The sequence below is a fragment of the Triturus cristatus genome, chromosome 12, assembly GCF_964204655.1.
Source record: "Triturus cristatus chromosome 12, aTriCri1.1, whole genome shotgun sequence".
NCBI classification, from domain to species: domain Eukaryota; kingdom Metazoa; phylum Chordata; class Amphibia; order Caudata; family Salamandridae; genus Triturus; species Triturus cristatus.
In genome coordinates, this window is record NC_140595.1 from 600,912,434 (window position 1) to 600,928,217 (window position 15,784).

The following is a 15,784-nucleotide window of genomic DNA, read 5'->3' on the forward strand; positions in this document are numbered from 1 at the left end:
TCCTCTCCGCTGCTTTTTAAAGCGGGGTACTGTTAACAGCCAAGCCTAACTAGAGCGCAGCATTCTCCCTGGACTGTATACATGGATCGTCTCAGTCAGATATGAATGGCCCTTACTGTGGAGGGCTTGGTGTGTCAAGGTTAGCGCTCTGAACATTTTACACCTCCGCACTGGAAGCCAATGAAGCTGCTCACGAAGAGGCGAAACAGACGAGCGCTTAGGTAGCTTGTGCAATAAGCGGATAGCCATATTTTGTACCACCTGTAAATGCTGGATTAAGTACTCTGGGATGCCCAGGTACAAAATATTGGCGTAGTCCAGCCGTGACAATATCAAAGCCCTAACCCATGTGACCTGAGCTTCCTGAGAAATCAGGTTCAGAAATCTTTTAAGCAGGCGGGGAACCCAAAGACAGGATTTTACCACCAATTAAACCTGGGAGTTTAATGAGAGATTTGATTAACATCTTTTTGTTTGAGATTGTTGCAGCAAAAATCTCTAGCAAATACTTTTTCTTGGCTCAGTTGTGCGATAGTTACAAACTTCGCAACATAATGAAATTGTTAAGTTTGTCATCTTTGTCAACAATCTTCCACACATAACAATTTTGTTCATTGCTATTTTTTTTCAACTGTCTGTTGGTTTTTACATGTTCAGCAGTAAGTGACTCGGTTTAGCAGTTATACACAATCCTCATATTATTACACACATAAATCGTTTATCCCATTAATGTTGCAGGCACCATCTCATTCCTTGCTGTGTAAACCAGTCATTCATTTACATGCTTCTTCGCTGCTATTTAACACCACATTGATCAAAGCACTTCAAATGGTGTGACCCTCAGGCCGAATGCATTTATTTTGAGTTCTGATAGAAAAGCTCTCACACACATGTCATAGGCGAGACTTTTTTCTTACCCCCAATCAACAATCCAAGAAAGATACCTTTTCAAGATGCTCATTCCGATTTACAACCTTCTGTGCAGGAATTTATATAGCGCAAATCACCAAGCGGTCTCTAAGCGCAATCTGTAAATAACCCAGTAATGTTGCAACTTGTTCCCTCGCAACCTGCTTCACAGTTCATTCCCACACTAAGTTTTCTTCATCACTCCAATAAACTACTAACCAATCATTGCCCTCCTTTGGCAGCCAGCAGGGCCGTACTGGGACAGAAAATAGCCCAGTGCCAAAATAAAAGTGGCCCCCCCATTAGCATCAGATAGCTCGAAAAAATGGCCCACATTTGCTAATCAGGGCAGTTTTTAACTTGTAAAGAAAGACACAATGTATGTGTTTTGCAGGGTATGGCAGACCGCACGTATTCATTTTGGCGCTTGCTGCAGACAATGTTTCTGGTAACATCCGAGAAATCAGCTGTAAAAAAACGCCCCACCAGACCATCAGCTGGCCCACAAAAAGACATAAAAACGGTCCACACACAGTCCTTCAGGGATTGCCAGATTGCCCTATAAACCAGTTCGACCCTGGCAACCAAGAATTTCTGTCCATGCAATTTCCTCAGTTGGTTGCTTCCACCACCCCTCCTCTATAGCCAACCCGCCCCCGCGCCACGCCACACACACAAACAACCCCGATCTCCGGACCGTCTGTATTTCCAGAAAAGCTTGAAAACCCGGTTGTGTGACCAAGCTTTTGTGTTATCAGATTTCCCTGATCCTATTGTCACAGGTCTGAAAGTGCCTCGAGCAGGGCTTTAAGTGGGCCGGGTCTCACCGGGTCTGAGCACCGGCAGTTTTTTTAAGGGGGCCTGGAAACGGGTCTCTATCGGGCTCTCTTTTGTGTCCTGGCATTTGCAGTGACAGCAGCACTTCGATGTGCGCGTGGTGCAGAGGCGCAACTAGAGCCAAATTTCGGGGGGGGGGCTAACCAAAAATTTCGGGGGGGGGGGGGAGCTGAACAGTAGGCAGAGTGTCGCTGATTTCGGGGGTGGGGGGGCTCAATCTAGGCAGAGTGGAGCTGCAGGGGCTCTTAGAAGGGGTGAAACAACAGCGAGGCCTCATTAACATGCAAATGGTCTTTTTAAAGACCTGTGAAGTGCTCGGGCGCGGCTTTGTGCCTGCCCGGGAAGCGGTCTCATCCCGGGCTGCCACACACGAGGGGGGGGGGGGGGGGGGGGCTGAAGCCCTTTGCGCCTGGCGTGGTGAGCCTTGTAGAGAAAGGGAAATTCTTTAAAGAGAGTCTTTTTCTCTATGGATTTCCCTTCTGTTTTTGAAACTCAGGAGCAGCAACATTGTTGTGGTGTCACTTTTTCAATATTATATACAAGCTATAGTTGCTGCTTATTTATCTTATGCAACTAACAACCACTGACAAAGCCAATAGTCCTGACACGTAGGTATGATGTGACTTGTATCATATATCTGGACGCAATGACAGAAACAGCAAAATACAAGTCGGGCAGCACACTATGCTAAACACAGATTTTTAGCTTACATGTTTTTAAGCCACGCCCTTAATTACATTGACCACGCCCCTTTGGGAGTTTTTTCCTCCCACTTAAAGCCCTGGCCTCGAGGCTTCCGCACTTTTGATTCACTGATGAAGCTCAGCGAGTTTGAAACCGGTCTGCCGCTGCTTGTTTTTCCTTTCAGAGGCAAGGTGACCAGGCACTTTCGGCTGAAAAGTTCCTTTTGGAACAGAAAAAAGGCCGATTAACACACCGTTGCTCCTGTCTGTAGTAGTAGAGTGAGCAAAAAACGATAGACTCAGGCGCGGAACACCCATTGGACCCCAAAGGCCTCGCTGTTGTTTCACCCCTTCTAAGAGCCCCTGCAGCTCCACTCTGCCTATTGCTTAAAGTTCAGCCCCCCACCCCGATAGCTCAGCCCCTCCCCCCCCCCCCCCGAAATTTGGCTCTAGTTGCGCCTCTGGATAGACTGGAATATGTTCTAAAAGAAATACCTCTGTCTGAGATTAAATGAGATTTCTATCCATCACTTTTTTTATTTTTAAGGAATAAGCTGCACCTCAGTATTCTCACCAAAAATGAATGGATAAAATAAATGGGCAGGACTGCTTCATCTTCAGGACATCAGCTTGAGAACCCTTGCAGGGTTTGGTTGGAATCCTCAAAGAATTTTATAATTTGTTTTAGGCGTGGACACACTTTTCCATACAGCAGAATAACTTGAGCTTTCTTTACTGCTTAGCTTGGAAGCAGAGGCTGCAAGTCCTCTGAACAGATCTGATTATGAGAGTATAACATTAAATAAGGAAAGAAATTGGAAAATGCAAGAAACTGAAAGTCATAATGGATCGGATTTATTGATGTAACTCACATAGTAGTGTTTAGCTTTAAGGCTGGAGTTTGACAGGAAGAGGGTAAGTAAGATTAAGCATTGCTATATGGAAAAACAGTCGACTGGAGCATGAAGGGCAGGTGAATTTTGATGTATCTCTGGCCTTTTCTGTGGCCGACCCTAATGTGCCCTTGTCCTTCATCTAGCTGTCTGTTTGCTCATACCTAGGACACGTGCCCCGCAAATGTCCACACTTGCTTCGTGTGACGACATTACTGTAGGTGCCCATACCAAGGAACCCAGTCGATACTGGACATAGTCTAGCTACAAAGAGATCAAAATAAGGGTGAAACCATATAACAATGCAAAGATAAGGAATGCAAAAAAAAAAAATGAAACTGGGATTTTCTCTAGAAATCTTCAATTTATAGTCTGAGCACAAAAATTGAACATCAAAATTGGAGCAGGAAACAGGAAGAACATTACACGTGTAAAATATCTCCAAAATGATCCAAGTCAGAGAACCATTAGATTCACTGAGCTGAATTCTCGCTTTAATGTACACGTGAGTTGAACGTAAGATTTTTTTCTCCAGTAAGTCCTGTTATAGCAGTTAGTGAAGGCAATTGGAAAACCCTTAAAACCAGTGCACACACAAGTGTGATCTTCACTATGAACATAGAGCCTAATAGAATACACTTGCTTTAAGACGAGAGACTGGTAGTATATGTGCAGGACTCATAATATGTAACACCCCTGCTTCTGGCGATCTTTTGAAAAAAAAGAAAAATAGCATGTTCCACAGGCGTATTACACACAACAAAATGCATATAGCCCTTTTGGAGGCTGGAAGGGGAACTTATGTCAGGGCAGAAGTTACTAAGCCTTCACTCCTACAAGAACACACGCACATACATGCAGATTGCCTGTTCTTCCTCCTGAGATGAGCTACTCACCTACTTGGCCTGGGAGACTCTGAACATCATCACCAGTCTTACGACACATTCTTCAGAAAAACCTTCTGAAACCTAAAAAATTGATTTGGAATCAGCACACCCAGTTTTGTCTGATTCACAATGAGAATACTCTAAAACAGAGACTTGAATTTAGGTGAAGGCCAGATGGCATAATCTAACATACTTACCTCAACCCTAACAAAGGACCAGCATTCCTGTTAGGAAACTGACACTTACCAGTACTTCTATTCTGTGCATGGTGATTTTGTTATGTTTTTATTGATGGACGCAAGCGGCTGATGGAGAAACTGTGTGCCAGCTCGTTGTAAGATTGTACTACAGCTGGATGTGGCTTGTGGAAACAATAAACTGAAGTAGTCGCTCACAGAAGGTGGGTCAGAATGAGAGACAAGTATGATCATTCTCATTGTGTGTACCTCTGCAGCCCCCTATGACTGACTATAGGCAGTATCTGTGAGTGAACCTCAGGAGAATCCACACACTATTAGTGATGAGTGGGTCTGTCCTAGGTGGCTGCAGGACCCGCGTGGGCTCAGGCTGGCTTGGTGTGTCCTTATCAACAAACAAAACAAGAAGCTCATAAAGGAAGGGACAAAGAAATAAATGTCATTTTTGAGAAGAAGAAGGAAAAAGAAAAGAGTTGCGTCTGATGATGCACAATATCATGCTGCCAGGCCATGGTGTTTATTTTCAGTGACCAGCGCCAGTCCTGGTACCCCTCGGTGAGATAGTGGAGCGCATGACTGATACACGTCAATGGAGAGCATGGCTGGGTGGTTTAAATATGTGCTTGGAAGCCATAAGGGAGAAGGAGCTGGGGTAAAGAGGTTGTTGCTTCTAGATTATGCATAATGGGGCGACATTTACAAGCTCTTTCAGACTTTTCTTTAGACGAGTTAGGACTTTGATAAAGTGCTTGCTGCGTTGGACGAACATTTTAATTCAAAGCTAAACCATCACATGAATGCTCAGTAATGCGACAAGCACAGCATATGGCAGTGAAACACTGGGCAATTTCTTTGCACGGTTGCAGGAACGTTCTAGCACATGCACCAATGACAATCCTGACAAGGAACTTGAAGGTATCGATTATTCAAGAAGATGGAGAGGTCATGTGTTCTCCAAAGGCTGGTATTAAGAGAGCAAGAAGGAGTCTTGAGGACATAATCAACCTCGGCAGAACGCACAAGCACTCTTGTGCATGTACCATGAAGATGGAACATGTGCTAGTCCAGCTAACTATTGAAACTGAACTGACAGGGACTTTCAATCAACATGCCACCAACATTGTGCAACGAATACCAAGTGGCGAACCGGGAATCGATATCGCAAGAATCAGTAATCAAACCACAACAAAGAGGTGATAGGGATGCATACCCTAACACCAGACAGAAATGGTCTTCATGTGGAAAGACGGATCATTTTGGAAAACCATGCGTAAACGCACAATCTGCCCAGATGGGATATTGTCATTCAGCACCTTCCAGGAGATTGCCAGAGAAGGTGACGGGGTCCTGACGCAATCATCCCTAGACCAAATAATGATGATGATGCGGAAGAAATATTTCTCATTTTTGTAGATGGGACATTGAATACAAAGTGGTCTAAAACCAAATACTGCATGATGGTTTAGCAACAGAGGATTAGAATTCTTATCAACACAGCAGTGTCAGTGAACGTCATGAACAAACAACAGGTAATGCACCTCGGCCTCTTATTAAGAAAAACAAACATTTGCATCTGCACTCATAGAGGTGTTGAACAGGCAGGGACCTGCCAAACCCAGTTCCAGCACAGGCAGAAACCCAAGTTCTATGTCAGGGTCACTGACACAGACACACAAATCAGATGCAACAAAGCAGAGGCACTACACATCAATCAGTTTGCACCAGTGACCCTGAGAGCTTCACCATCTATTTAAAAGTCTGGATTGTCTAAAATCACATCCAGCAAACCTACAGTCTCATTCCACAGGCACCTAAGAGCACTATGTCATCACTGAATACCCTTCCATATCAGACACAAGTTGGATGAACATGCTTCTCAGCGTTCCTCTCATCACGAAGAGCGGATTACCTTATGGCCATTCACTATTGAGTGAGACTACATCCTTCAAGTTAAACTCATCCAGACAGAAGCCCAGGTTATAGGGTTGGTGTACAGTAGCCGGTCCCACGCCACCCACGAGGCCCCCACAACTGCTTTCAGTTCATTACGGCTTCCAGATAGCCCCTGCTGATACTATCTAATGCCTTTTCCAGGTCTACAGCCATCACCCTCGCCCCAGCTTCTCCACCCTGCTGGGAAGCAAGCAGTACTGAGTAGAAGCGCTGTAGATTAAGGGAGGTGTTAAGCTGTGGGATACACAAACATTGGTCAAGATTAACTAAAGCTTGCATGTGCGGTAGGAGGTGCATGGCCAATATTTTACTTAAAATCTTAAAAGTCCATATTCAACATGGCCAATGGTTAATATGCCGGGGGGAGCCCCTTGCGTAGTAGTCTTTGGGAGGGGGAAAACAATTGTGTCCTTGCTGGAGGTCTGCAGCTCTTGCCAAACCTTCATAGCAGCTGCTAATTCTGTGCTACTTACTATGAGTTCGCCCTGACTGGATGTAATTGTTCAAGCTAGCAGTGCTAAGGCAGAAGTCACACACACTCAGCCAGTTTTAAAAGGACTGGAACTCACATTCCACATTTGGAATGGGTATCCAGCTATCATGCAGCAACATCTTCCCAACTGCCATTTCAGTGCACTGTTAGCACCACAAACATTGCCTAAGATGTCATCCTATGCTGTGCAGCTGTGTTCACTTACAGAATATCATTATTTGTTGTGGAGTGTCACAGAGGTTTGCATCTGGGCTAACAAATTTATAAAGGATGGGCATGTCTTGCTCGCTGTGCCACAGCACCTCAAGCTGTACCTCACTAATGAGACCAAAACTCTTCCTGATGTTATCAGTCTTCCCATTCAGAGGGGACGTGCCGTAGCATTTTGGGCTGAACTGTTCCTTTTGAAACAGAACAAGGGATGATATGCATGTGTTTGATCTCCTTCTGTAATTTTACCAACAATCAAAAGGATCTGCTTCTCTGACATACTTTTTTCTCTTTCTGTCACACTGAACTATGTGGCCGTCCTAGTAATTGCATGCTCTGGGATGGTTTGGGGGTGTAAAGTTACCCCAAGGTTTCAACCACCAGCAGCTCAGAATATACCAAGTTTCCCAACTCCCTTTCTCCGAATATCCTTCCCCGGCCATGTTCCCTCCTGAGGGATTCCCAGACCAAGCCCTTCTCCAATGTTGCACCATGCAGGGTGCTGCATACCTTCCTTGCTACAGCAGGCTGCACCCCTGGGCTTACCTCCCTCAACTACCTTTGGACTTACTCATTCCCACCATAGCATTCTGAGTCAGGCAGTTATCAAACACTCCTATGTGTCCACCTTTGCCAATCAGTCATTTCACCACACCACTTTTGCAACTAAGCCATACACACCTTACAACATTCAGACTAGCAATGGCGGCTCCTCCATTGGGGAGTGGGGGCATCGCCCCACTGCTTTACCGCAGTGCGAGAAGCAGAAACATAAAATGGTAAAACTACCATTTTATGTTTCTGCTTCTCACACTGCGAGAAAGCAGAAGTGCCTGGTTGGGGGTGGTCAGATGGGCGGTCCTGCTTGAGGGCGGGGGGGTGGCTTGCCCACTGATGTGGGCTCTGACTGTTTGGTGGGCCTTGGGCCGACCAAACCAGTCATGCGCACTCTACATTTTCTCTAGCCTACATAGAGAAAATGGCCTCTCTACAGGAGCCCGGCTGGGGCGCTGACCAGTGCACCGCACCAATCACAACGCTGCCATTGCAGCGTTATGATTGGCTTAGGGGAGTGGAGGTAGGCTGCCTAGGTAAAACGTTACGCAGGCCCCGCCAGGAGCAGCACGAGCTGAGGTGGCGGTGCGTGTGACCCGGAGGAAGGTACGTTTTTTATTTTATTATAATTACCGTCCTGCTTATCCCCTCCCCGCCCGTCTTGCCGGACACGACTGCCCCTGGGTAGTGGATACCTATGAGACAACCCACCCCACTAGCTGTGTGCTGCTATGCCACTTATGGGCCTGACACCTGCATGCAACAACTTCACACTCCTAAAGCCAGAATTTTAGAATTCTAGAATATTCAGTGCACTCACTTATTTGGTAGGTTAAGACCCCAAAGGTACAAAAAGGAAGAGCATTAAATAAGAATGTGGCAATCTGCACCACAAGGCCAAAGGATAAAACCAAGCACATTCCTCCCTGGAAGGACCGTCAAAATGAAGTAGAAAGGTAGATACACTATAGCACACTGGGATGATATGTAACTGTGAGTGAGGGTTGTATAGAATGTCACACAGGAGTACAAATGGTGTAATTCCAAAAGAAAAGCAGGGTTTTGAAAGGAGATGGTTATTCCCTAGCACTAAGAAAAGCCAATCTTTCAGCCAGGGAGTATCAGCAATGTCATGTTAGTCACAATCAGGAAGATAAAGGAATGGATCTATCGCTGATACATAGACGTAAATACTGCCCCTCAATTACAACAACTAGTGTTTGATATTGTAAAAAGTGGGCGTGTAACAGAATAGTTCCCTGTTCTATCAGAAGTAAGCTTAGAGTATGTACTTGTGCATCTGCTATGATGAAGGAATGAATGAATGAACGAATTAATGATTAGTCTTGTTAAGCGCAACAATTGCCCGGAGGCGCCCTGGGGCTATGCAAAACTTAAGGACGGTGAAATTCAGTAATGATATTTACAAATGTAGCTGGATGAACAGCCATGTTTTAGGGATTTCCTAAAAACACAGACTGATGGTGCAGCTTTCAGTTTGTAGGGAAGACAGTTCCAATGTAGGGCCGTGGACCTGAAAAAGCTTCAACCGACCTAGGAGAAGCGTTTGAAAGCAGAGCTGGAGTGCAATGTCCTACCAGGGGTGTACCATCTATGGTTCTTCTTGAAGAGGAATGGACCCTGTCCGTAAAGGATCTTATAGGCCAGACACAAGGCCTTGAAGATAGTGCACTCACTGACTGGGAGCCAGTGAAGTTGGCTGATGGCTGTTTTTGCCAACTGGAATTTGGAGATTTTCAAGAGGAACTGAGCAGCGGCATTCCGAAGAGTTTGTAATTTTCTTAAAGAACCCTTGGGCAGGTCTAGATAAAGACTGTTACAGTATTCCAGTCTTCCTAGCACAAGTGCAATGACTACTGTTTTTAGGAGATTGAAGAGTAAGAATTTTTCAATCTTCTTAATCACTCGGAGAGCATGGAAAGAGGATGAGTTGACTATATTTACTTGATCTTCATATTTCAGGCAGTATCACCCCCAGCTTTTTTTACTTTCAAGGTGGGTGTGGGGAGTGATCCTAACTCGGACGGCCACCAAGCTGGGGACCAGAAAAACTGGCTTTTCCCGAACAGAATGACCTCTGTTTTTGCTGAATTTTACTTTAGGCAGTTACAGTCCATCCATTTGTTTACCACACTCATGAAGTTCCTGAATATGTCGCTGGAATGGCCATTATTTTTAGCAAGGGAAACTATAATTTAGGTGTCATCAGCATATGATGAAAATGACAAGCAAGCCAAATGATTTTATGAGCGTAGCCAGATGTGTTATGCATAGATTAAACATTGATGATCCCTGAGGGACAACCACAGGGCTGAGAATAAGGTTCAGAGGTAAATTCCCCCAGGGACACCGCTTGTTGCTGCCCAGAGAGAATTGATTGTAATAGGGCCAGCGCCGGACCATCTATCCTGAGTTCCTGGATACGGTCAACCAAAAGCTCTTGGTTGACCGTATCGAAGGCAGCTGACAAATCTATCTGGATGAGGGCTGCGCTTCCGCCTCCATCCAGGGTTGCTCTAATGTCCTTCGTGGTCACTTTTAGTGCTAATTTCGTACTATGGCCTTGCTTAAAGCCGAACTGAGTATCATCTAGGACAGAGGTCTTCAATCTGTGGGGCACAACCCCCAGGCGGGCCCATGAAGTCCTGGAAAGGGGGTCGCGCAATCCCCTGCCTCACTTTTGCCTCGTTTCCAAAACTTTGTTTTTGTTTTTGAAAAGACAGCCCTCCTTGGTCAGCTAATTGCGCTCCTTAAAATGCTTCAGCTGAGTCTCCTGTACTGTGAAAAGCTTTCGTGCCAGGGTGCCTGGTCACCTGAAAGAAATGCAAATGTGCACTATTAGTTAGTCTGCAAGTGCAAAGGGTGCTTGGGACCCCATGAATCACTCCATCCTTTGTGATGACAAAGATTTGTTTTTTTTGAGTGGTAGTGCAAAGAGTTAACAACTGGGCTGTGAAGTGCTTGCTTTTAATCCTAACTGTATTTACACAGCCCTTAGTACCCCTAAAAAGGTGTTAAAGGGATAATATGTAAGAAAAAAAAATCATTACATACGCCCTGGTATTAATAAAATGTACATTTTGGAAACACCATTTTATCGGAAAGCTATTTACACTTTTTGCATCAGTCTATCTTATACTGTGTGCAATGCAAGTATCAAATAATGACTTACATATTCACAGTGCTTTCTGTCACAGGCTGTGACCTCTAAAAATACACAAGTCCCTATTCTAAACTGCACCAAACAAGATTTTATTTTGTGACTCTCTGGTTACACACAGACCTTTGCAGTGCATTAACTAATAGAGGTTTCATAATATACTACAGTGCATTTCCCACTGAGTAACAACTTTTTACATTTAAAAACTGCCCGTCGCAATTTCCCCATAACGTGATAACTGCACATCGGTTGTCATCACGCATGAAACCACTTGCCACATAGTCTGGAAAAATAATCATTTGCAATGCAATAGGTCTCGCATTTACGCGAGTTTAGAAGCTATAGGGATTGTTTTTATTTATGTTTTAAAAACGAAAACAAAAATAAAAGGCATTGTTATTTGCAATGTCAATACCTCAAACTCGCGTAAATGCGAGGCCTATTGCATTGCAAATGCTTGTCTTATTTTACATCAGAAACCAATACTCTGACCCGCAGTTACATAGTGACGGGCAGCAAGAAAGTCCGAGGCAGGCTCTCCGGCTGTCAAGGTGGGCGGGGCATGCTGCCTCACCACCGCCCTCCATATAAATGACGGTGCACAGAAATTCCGTTCCGTTCACTCGCTCTTGGCTGCAGGGAGAGCAGCTTGAAGTGTCCCAGGAACCTCCCGGCATTGGATAAACAAGATTCACAACCCCCTCATAAGCCACTGAAGGACAAGCCACTGCCGGACAGCAACCAATCACGGACATCTGAGGAAAACCTGCCAATCGCAGGAGCCGCAACTTCGGAGCCCCAAAGGAGACCTAATTGTATCGCTAACGGAATCGTCATGTCAGGTAAGCGAGGTTCTCGCCAGCAGGGGGCGGTATGTTTGCAGTTTGAACAGTAGCAACTGTTTCTATGTTAAATTGATTCAATTGCGGAGTCTCTTCAGTCTGGGAGATGGGGACCGAATCTTGTTTTAAGTCTCGCTGCTGCGCCTTTTCATGGAGAAGCGGACGGCAAAAGCGCATGACCTCGTTAGACCGGTGCAGCTCTAGCATCTATCTTCATAGCATATCATTTCAAGGGGGCGTGGGGTCGTTCTTGCATGAAGGGGTCCTGGTTGGTAGCCGCCCTAAATGGGATTGACCGGGACAAGCGCCCTGGACGGAAATACAATTTGGTTTGTTTGTTGTGGGGGCGGCGGCCGTTGGGTGTGACTGCCGGAGGTGTGAGGAGGGTGAGGCTGTGGTTGGTAGCCTCCAGCTTGCCATGTGACTCACAGGGCTGGCCCTAAATCGGATTGACCGGGACTGTGTCCTTGGCAGAAGGAAAATGTGTTTTTGGTGGGGGCGGGTGTCTTTGCGGTGTGATGGCAGGAGGTGTGGGGAAGCTTGGAGGGAGGGCAGGGGGTTGATGGGGTGCTAACAATGCGCTGAGGTACGTTAAGAGTTAATTACACTTAACCGGGACCCTATTGAGACAAAGTGGGATGGGCAAACTGCTGTTTGCATGACATTAAGTCACGCAGCTCCCGGCTGCACCCCTCGGAGCATTGGCGCCCCGGTCCTGGGCCCAGCTCTCCCAGGACCCTGCCTGTGAGAAAGATGGCGATTCATCACAGCATTTTGAGAGGGCCTGGTCGTTCAGGCTGTGTGCCCGGGTGCTCTATACACCGTTTCATGTAAGAGGATTCCTCCTGCACTGGAGGCTGTGATAGTCTCGTCCTAGTGTATTGAGAGGTTGGAGTGTTTCTGCCGAAGACATCCAGTATTGTACCATTCTAAAGCAACAGACCACCCATCATCAACTGAAAGGGCAAAGAAAAACCAAATCCATCAGAGGGATACAATTTAATTCACCACCGCAGGTCTCGATTAACCATGTATTAGGCCTACTTCTTGACGCACATTTCAAAATAACAATCGTATAAGGGATGATTGGAACTAAATCTGACCCAGATTATCATCCGACGATCTCTCCATTTAGACATTTCGGATTAGTCCTTAAAGGACTATCCCGCAACCCAAACCAACCAGTTTGGCAAGCCTGTAAACTAAAAAACTCGGAACAGACAAAGAAGCCTGTGGGGTAAACACCTTAGCGGACTGTGGCAAAGTGGCCATCACAGGTGATTAAAGCTGTTAGCATAGCGAAAGCCATCAACTGTGTGCCTACCTCCCACACCTTTTCACTTATCACAATCATTAATCACACTCTAGTCCGGTCCCAGCGGCTCTGAATAATATATAGTGTAAGAGACCCGGGGCGGGCGTCGATCGGACAGATATTAACGATAGAATAATTCATGGGCGCCGTGCACTGGAAACTGCTCACAGTCGCCTCGCCTAGCTCACCTTCCCAAACAGGGCAAAGAAAAACAAACCCTTCCAGTACAAGAGGCATGCGGACATTCCTCCCAAGCCTGCACACATCAACAGACCTATGGACAGGACTCTGATGACCGGAATCATACTGACAGCACCCCGCCCCTCGCCACCGAAGACATGCACGTGAGTATCCCCCCCCCCCCCCCCCCCCCCCTCAAGTATTACACACATTCAGAAACAGATTATTTTACATCGGCATGGAAGTTGTTTGCTTTAGGAGATTCGGAGATTCACTCCTAAACACAGGTGTTCAGCACACATCTTTCAAACACACTTACCTTAGATTAGATAATAAAGGCGATCTATTTTTATAACCGAACATCGATAAAAAGACCAAGAACCCGACCGAGAGCCTTTATTTCACATCGGTAATTTGTCTGGCATTTCCCTCTTGTCTCGCAATGGAGAATGCAGGACCCTTTGAGGGAGTGCTCATGTTTTGCAGCGTGTCTTCTACAAGCAGGGAAGAGGGTTGGGGGGCAGCTTGGTTACCAAAACAAGCACAGAATGCAGATTACACTCATTTACAAAGCACGGGTTGTCCGGAAAATCTGGCGGGCCAGAGGCACCTGTACAAAGCAAACCAGCTTCTATAAAGACGAAGTGGAAACTTCCCAAATCAAAGTCTATTTAACTAGACAACCAGCACAAAAAGTAAACTTCGTAATCCTTAATGGGCATTTTGGAAATATACACATTTATTCTAAATGCGCCCCAAGGACGTTTTGTCCGAGTTTCCGGTGGTGGGGTGAATAATCTCTGTGCGCGGATGGTAGAGCGCAGCGGCAACTGATAGACGGTTAACGGGGTAGGGTGTAAATACCTACCTCACATATCATCAACTGTTGTAGATCTATCACTTGCCGCTCACAGGGGCAAACAAAAGCACTCGCGACTCGGCTATTGAGTGTTTGGAAGTTGATCACGTGTACTGCTGAGTTGGACCAGGTAAATGGCTGCTAATTCAGTTTTACACCAAAGAATGCATTGATTTATATATTGTTACCTTTTTTGCACTTTTAATAGTTTTTTGCATGCACTCTTTAAAAGCTAACGCTAAGCTAATGCCCATGCAAATTTGCTGCAAACTAAAACGAAATGCTATTATATGTTCAACGAAACACTTTTCAGATTTTGAATTCTTTACCATATTTTTTACAGGACGATAGTTCCACCATTTACATGGCGAATATTTTATTGTTTCGTGCTCTGGCATGCCCCATCTACTGGCACTGAGATGGGCTCCGAGGGTGAATGCTCTCTGGAGTGCCAATCGGCAAAGATGGACACACTTTAGGTAGGAATGCAAATGGAGGCACAAAACGCAAAAGCGCCCCCACCCCCTTTCGCCATCTGCTACCCGTGAACAATATTCTAGGGATTAATTGGTCAGGAATATTTACCTACGATTTTCCTGCACGTTCACTGGTTCCATATGTACTGTGGAAACTGACAATCACGCAAGAGGTTCTTATTAATTGCATTTATTTGGGCAAGAGAGCCATGGCACTACATGCTACTGTAAATGGCCATGCGCCTAAATGACAATTTTACACGTGTCTAATGAGTTTTCATACAGAGAACGCCTCTAGTCCCTTTATGACACCTTAATGTAATTCTCACACGGCTCATGGGACCCCCTCCTAGCCCTTGTGTATTGCATTCATCATACAAAATCCATCTTGAGACGAGACAACTTTCTGTGTTTATATTTTGTTCACGCTCATATTAGGAAATCCTATTTGTAAGTTGGGCCTTGCCGTGATGGATAGTTGTTCAAATTTGAGTGTTTCACCAAGGCTAAGAGTATGTCCTGGTAATCTTGCTCATTGGGTTCTGCACATGCTTTGAAGGCCTTCATGTAAAACTGCTGGCATAGACTTGAGTCACTGCAAGGTTTACTCACAAACATATATTCTTCTCAGAGTCCTAAACGGCGATACGGAATTAGTTAATAATTGGCAGCTTTGAGGTACCAATAAACAATTGGTGCAGTGATGACTAGTAGTAACACCCTTGCCAGTTGTATTTTCCATAGTAAGTTGCATAGTTTGTCATAAGTGTAAGTGGTCAGAATGAGCACAGTTGGATACTGGTGCAACCCTCCCAGGATACATTCTACCTGGCGTCAAAAAGAATTTACAAAGAAATGTACTATAAATACAAGTTAGGATTGTGGTGCATTATGATATGGTTGTGTGATCTCACTTTGTAATACAATCGCAAAATCATCTTGGATCCAGTCAGGGTTGTGTGTAAAACCTCTAGCTTAACTCTGGGTAGCTGTGGCTTCGAGCAGCAAAGCGTAAAGCATTGAGATGCACCAAACAACAAAATAAGGTCACGCAACACCCAAAAAATCTGACACCAATTTATAAAAATAGATTATATTGGTATGAATTTTTAGACGCCAAGATGAGCAAAATGCACATGAGGGTTGTAGAGAGATATACATATACTTTTATTATTTTTTTTTTTTTTTTTTTTTTTATAAAGTAAATTAAACATACATACACTTTTAAGTCCAATGCACAAACGAGCATTGGTAACCCTAAAGTTTGCAAACTTTTGAAAGAATAGTGTTTGGCTACTCCAACCAAGTTGGGTA

At 45.1% G+C, this 15,784-nt stretch overlaps 1 protein-coding gene across 2 annotated transcripts in view; it reads left to right on the forward strand.

The window, feature by feature from the left end:
* Window positions 1-15,784, forward strand: part of NQO1 (NAD(P)H quinone dehydrogenase 1) — a 197,924-nt gene that overhangs the window by 98,488 nt on the left and 83,652 nt on the right. The window contains exon 1 of one of the 2 annotated variants that reach the window (XM_085638331.1): window positions 11,419-11,640. The exons of the other annotated variant lie outside the window; for it this stretch is intronic. Coding sequence (XP_085494457.1) covers window positions 11,634-11,640 — 7 coding nt within the window. The 5' untranslated portion in view covers window positions 11,419-11,633. Of the gene's footprint in view, window positions 1-11,418; window positions 11,641-15,784 lie in introns of those variants that run through there. 2 annotated transcript variants of the gene reach the window in all.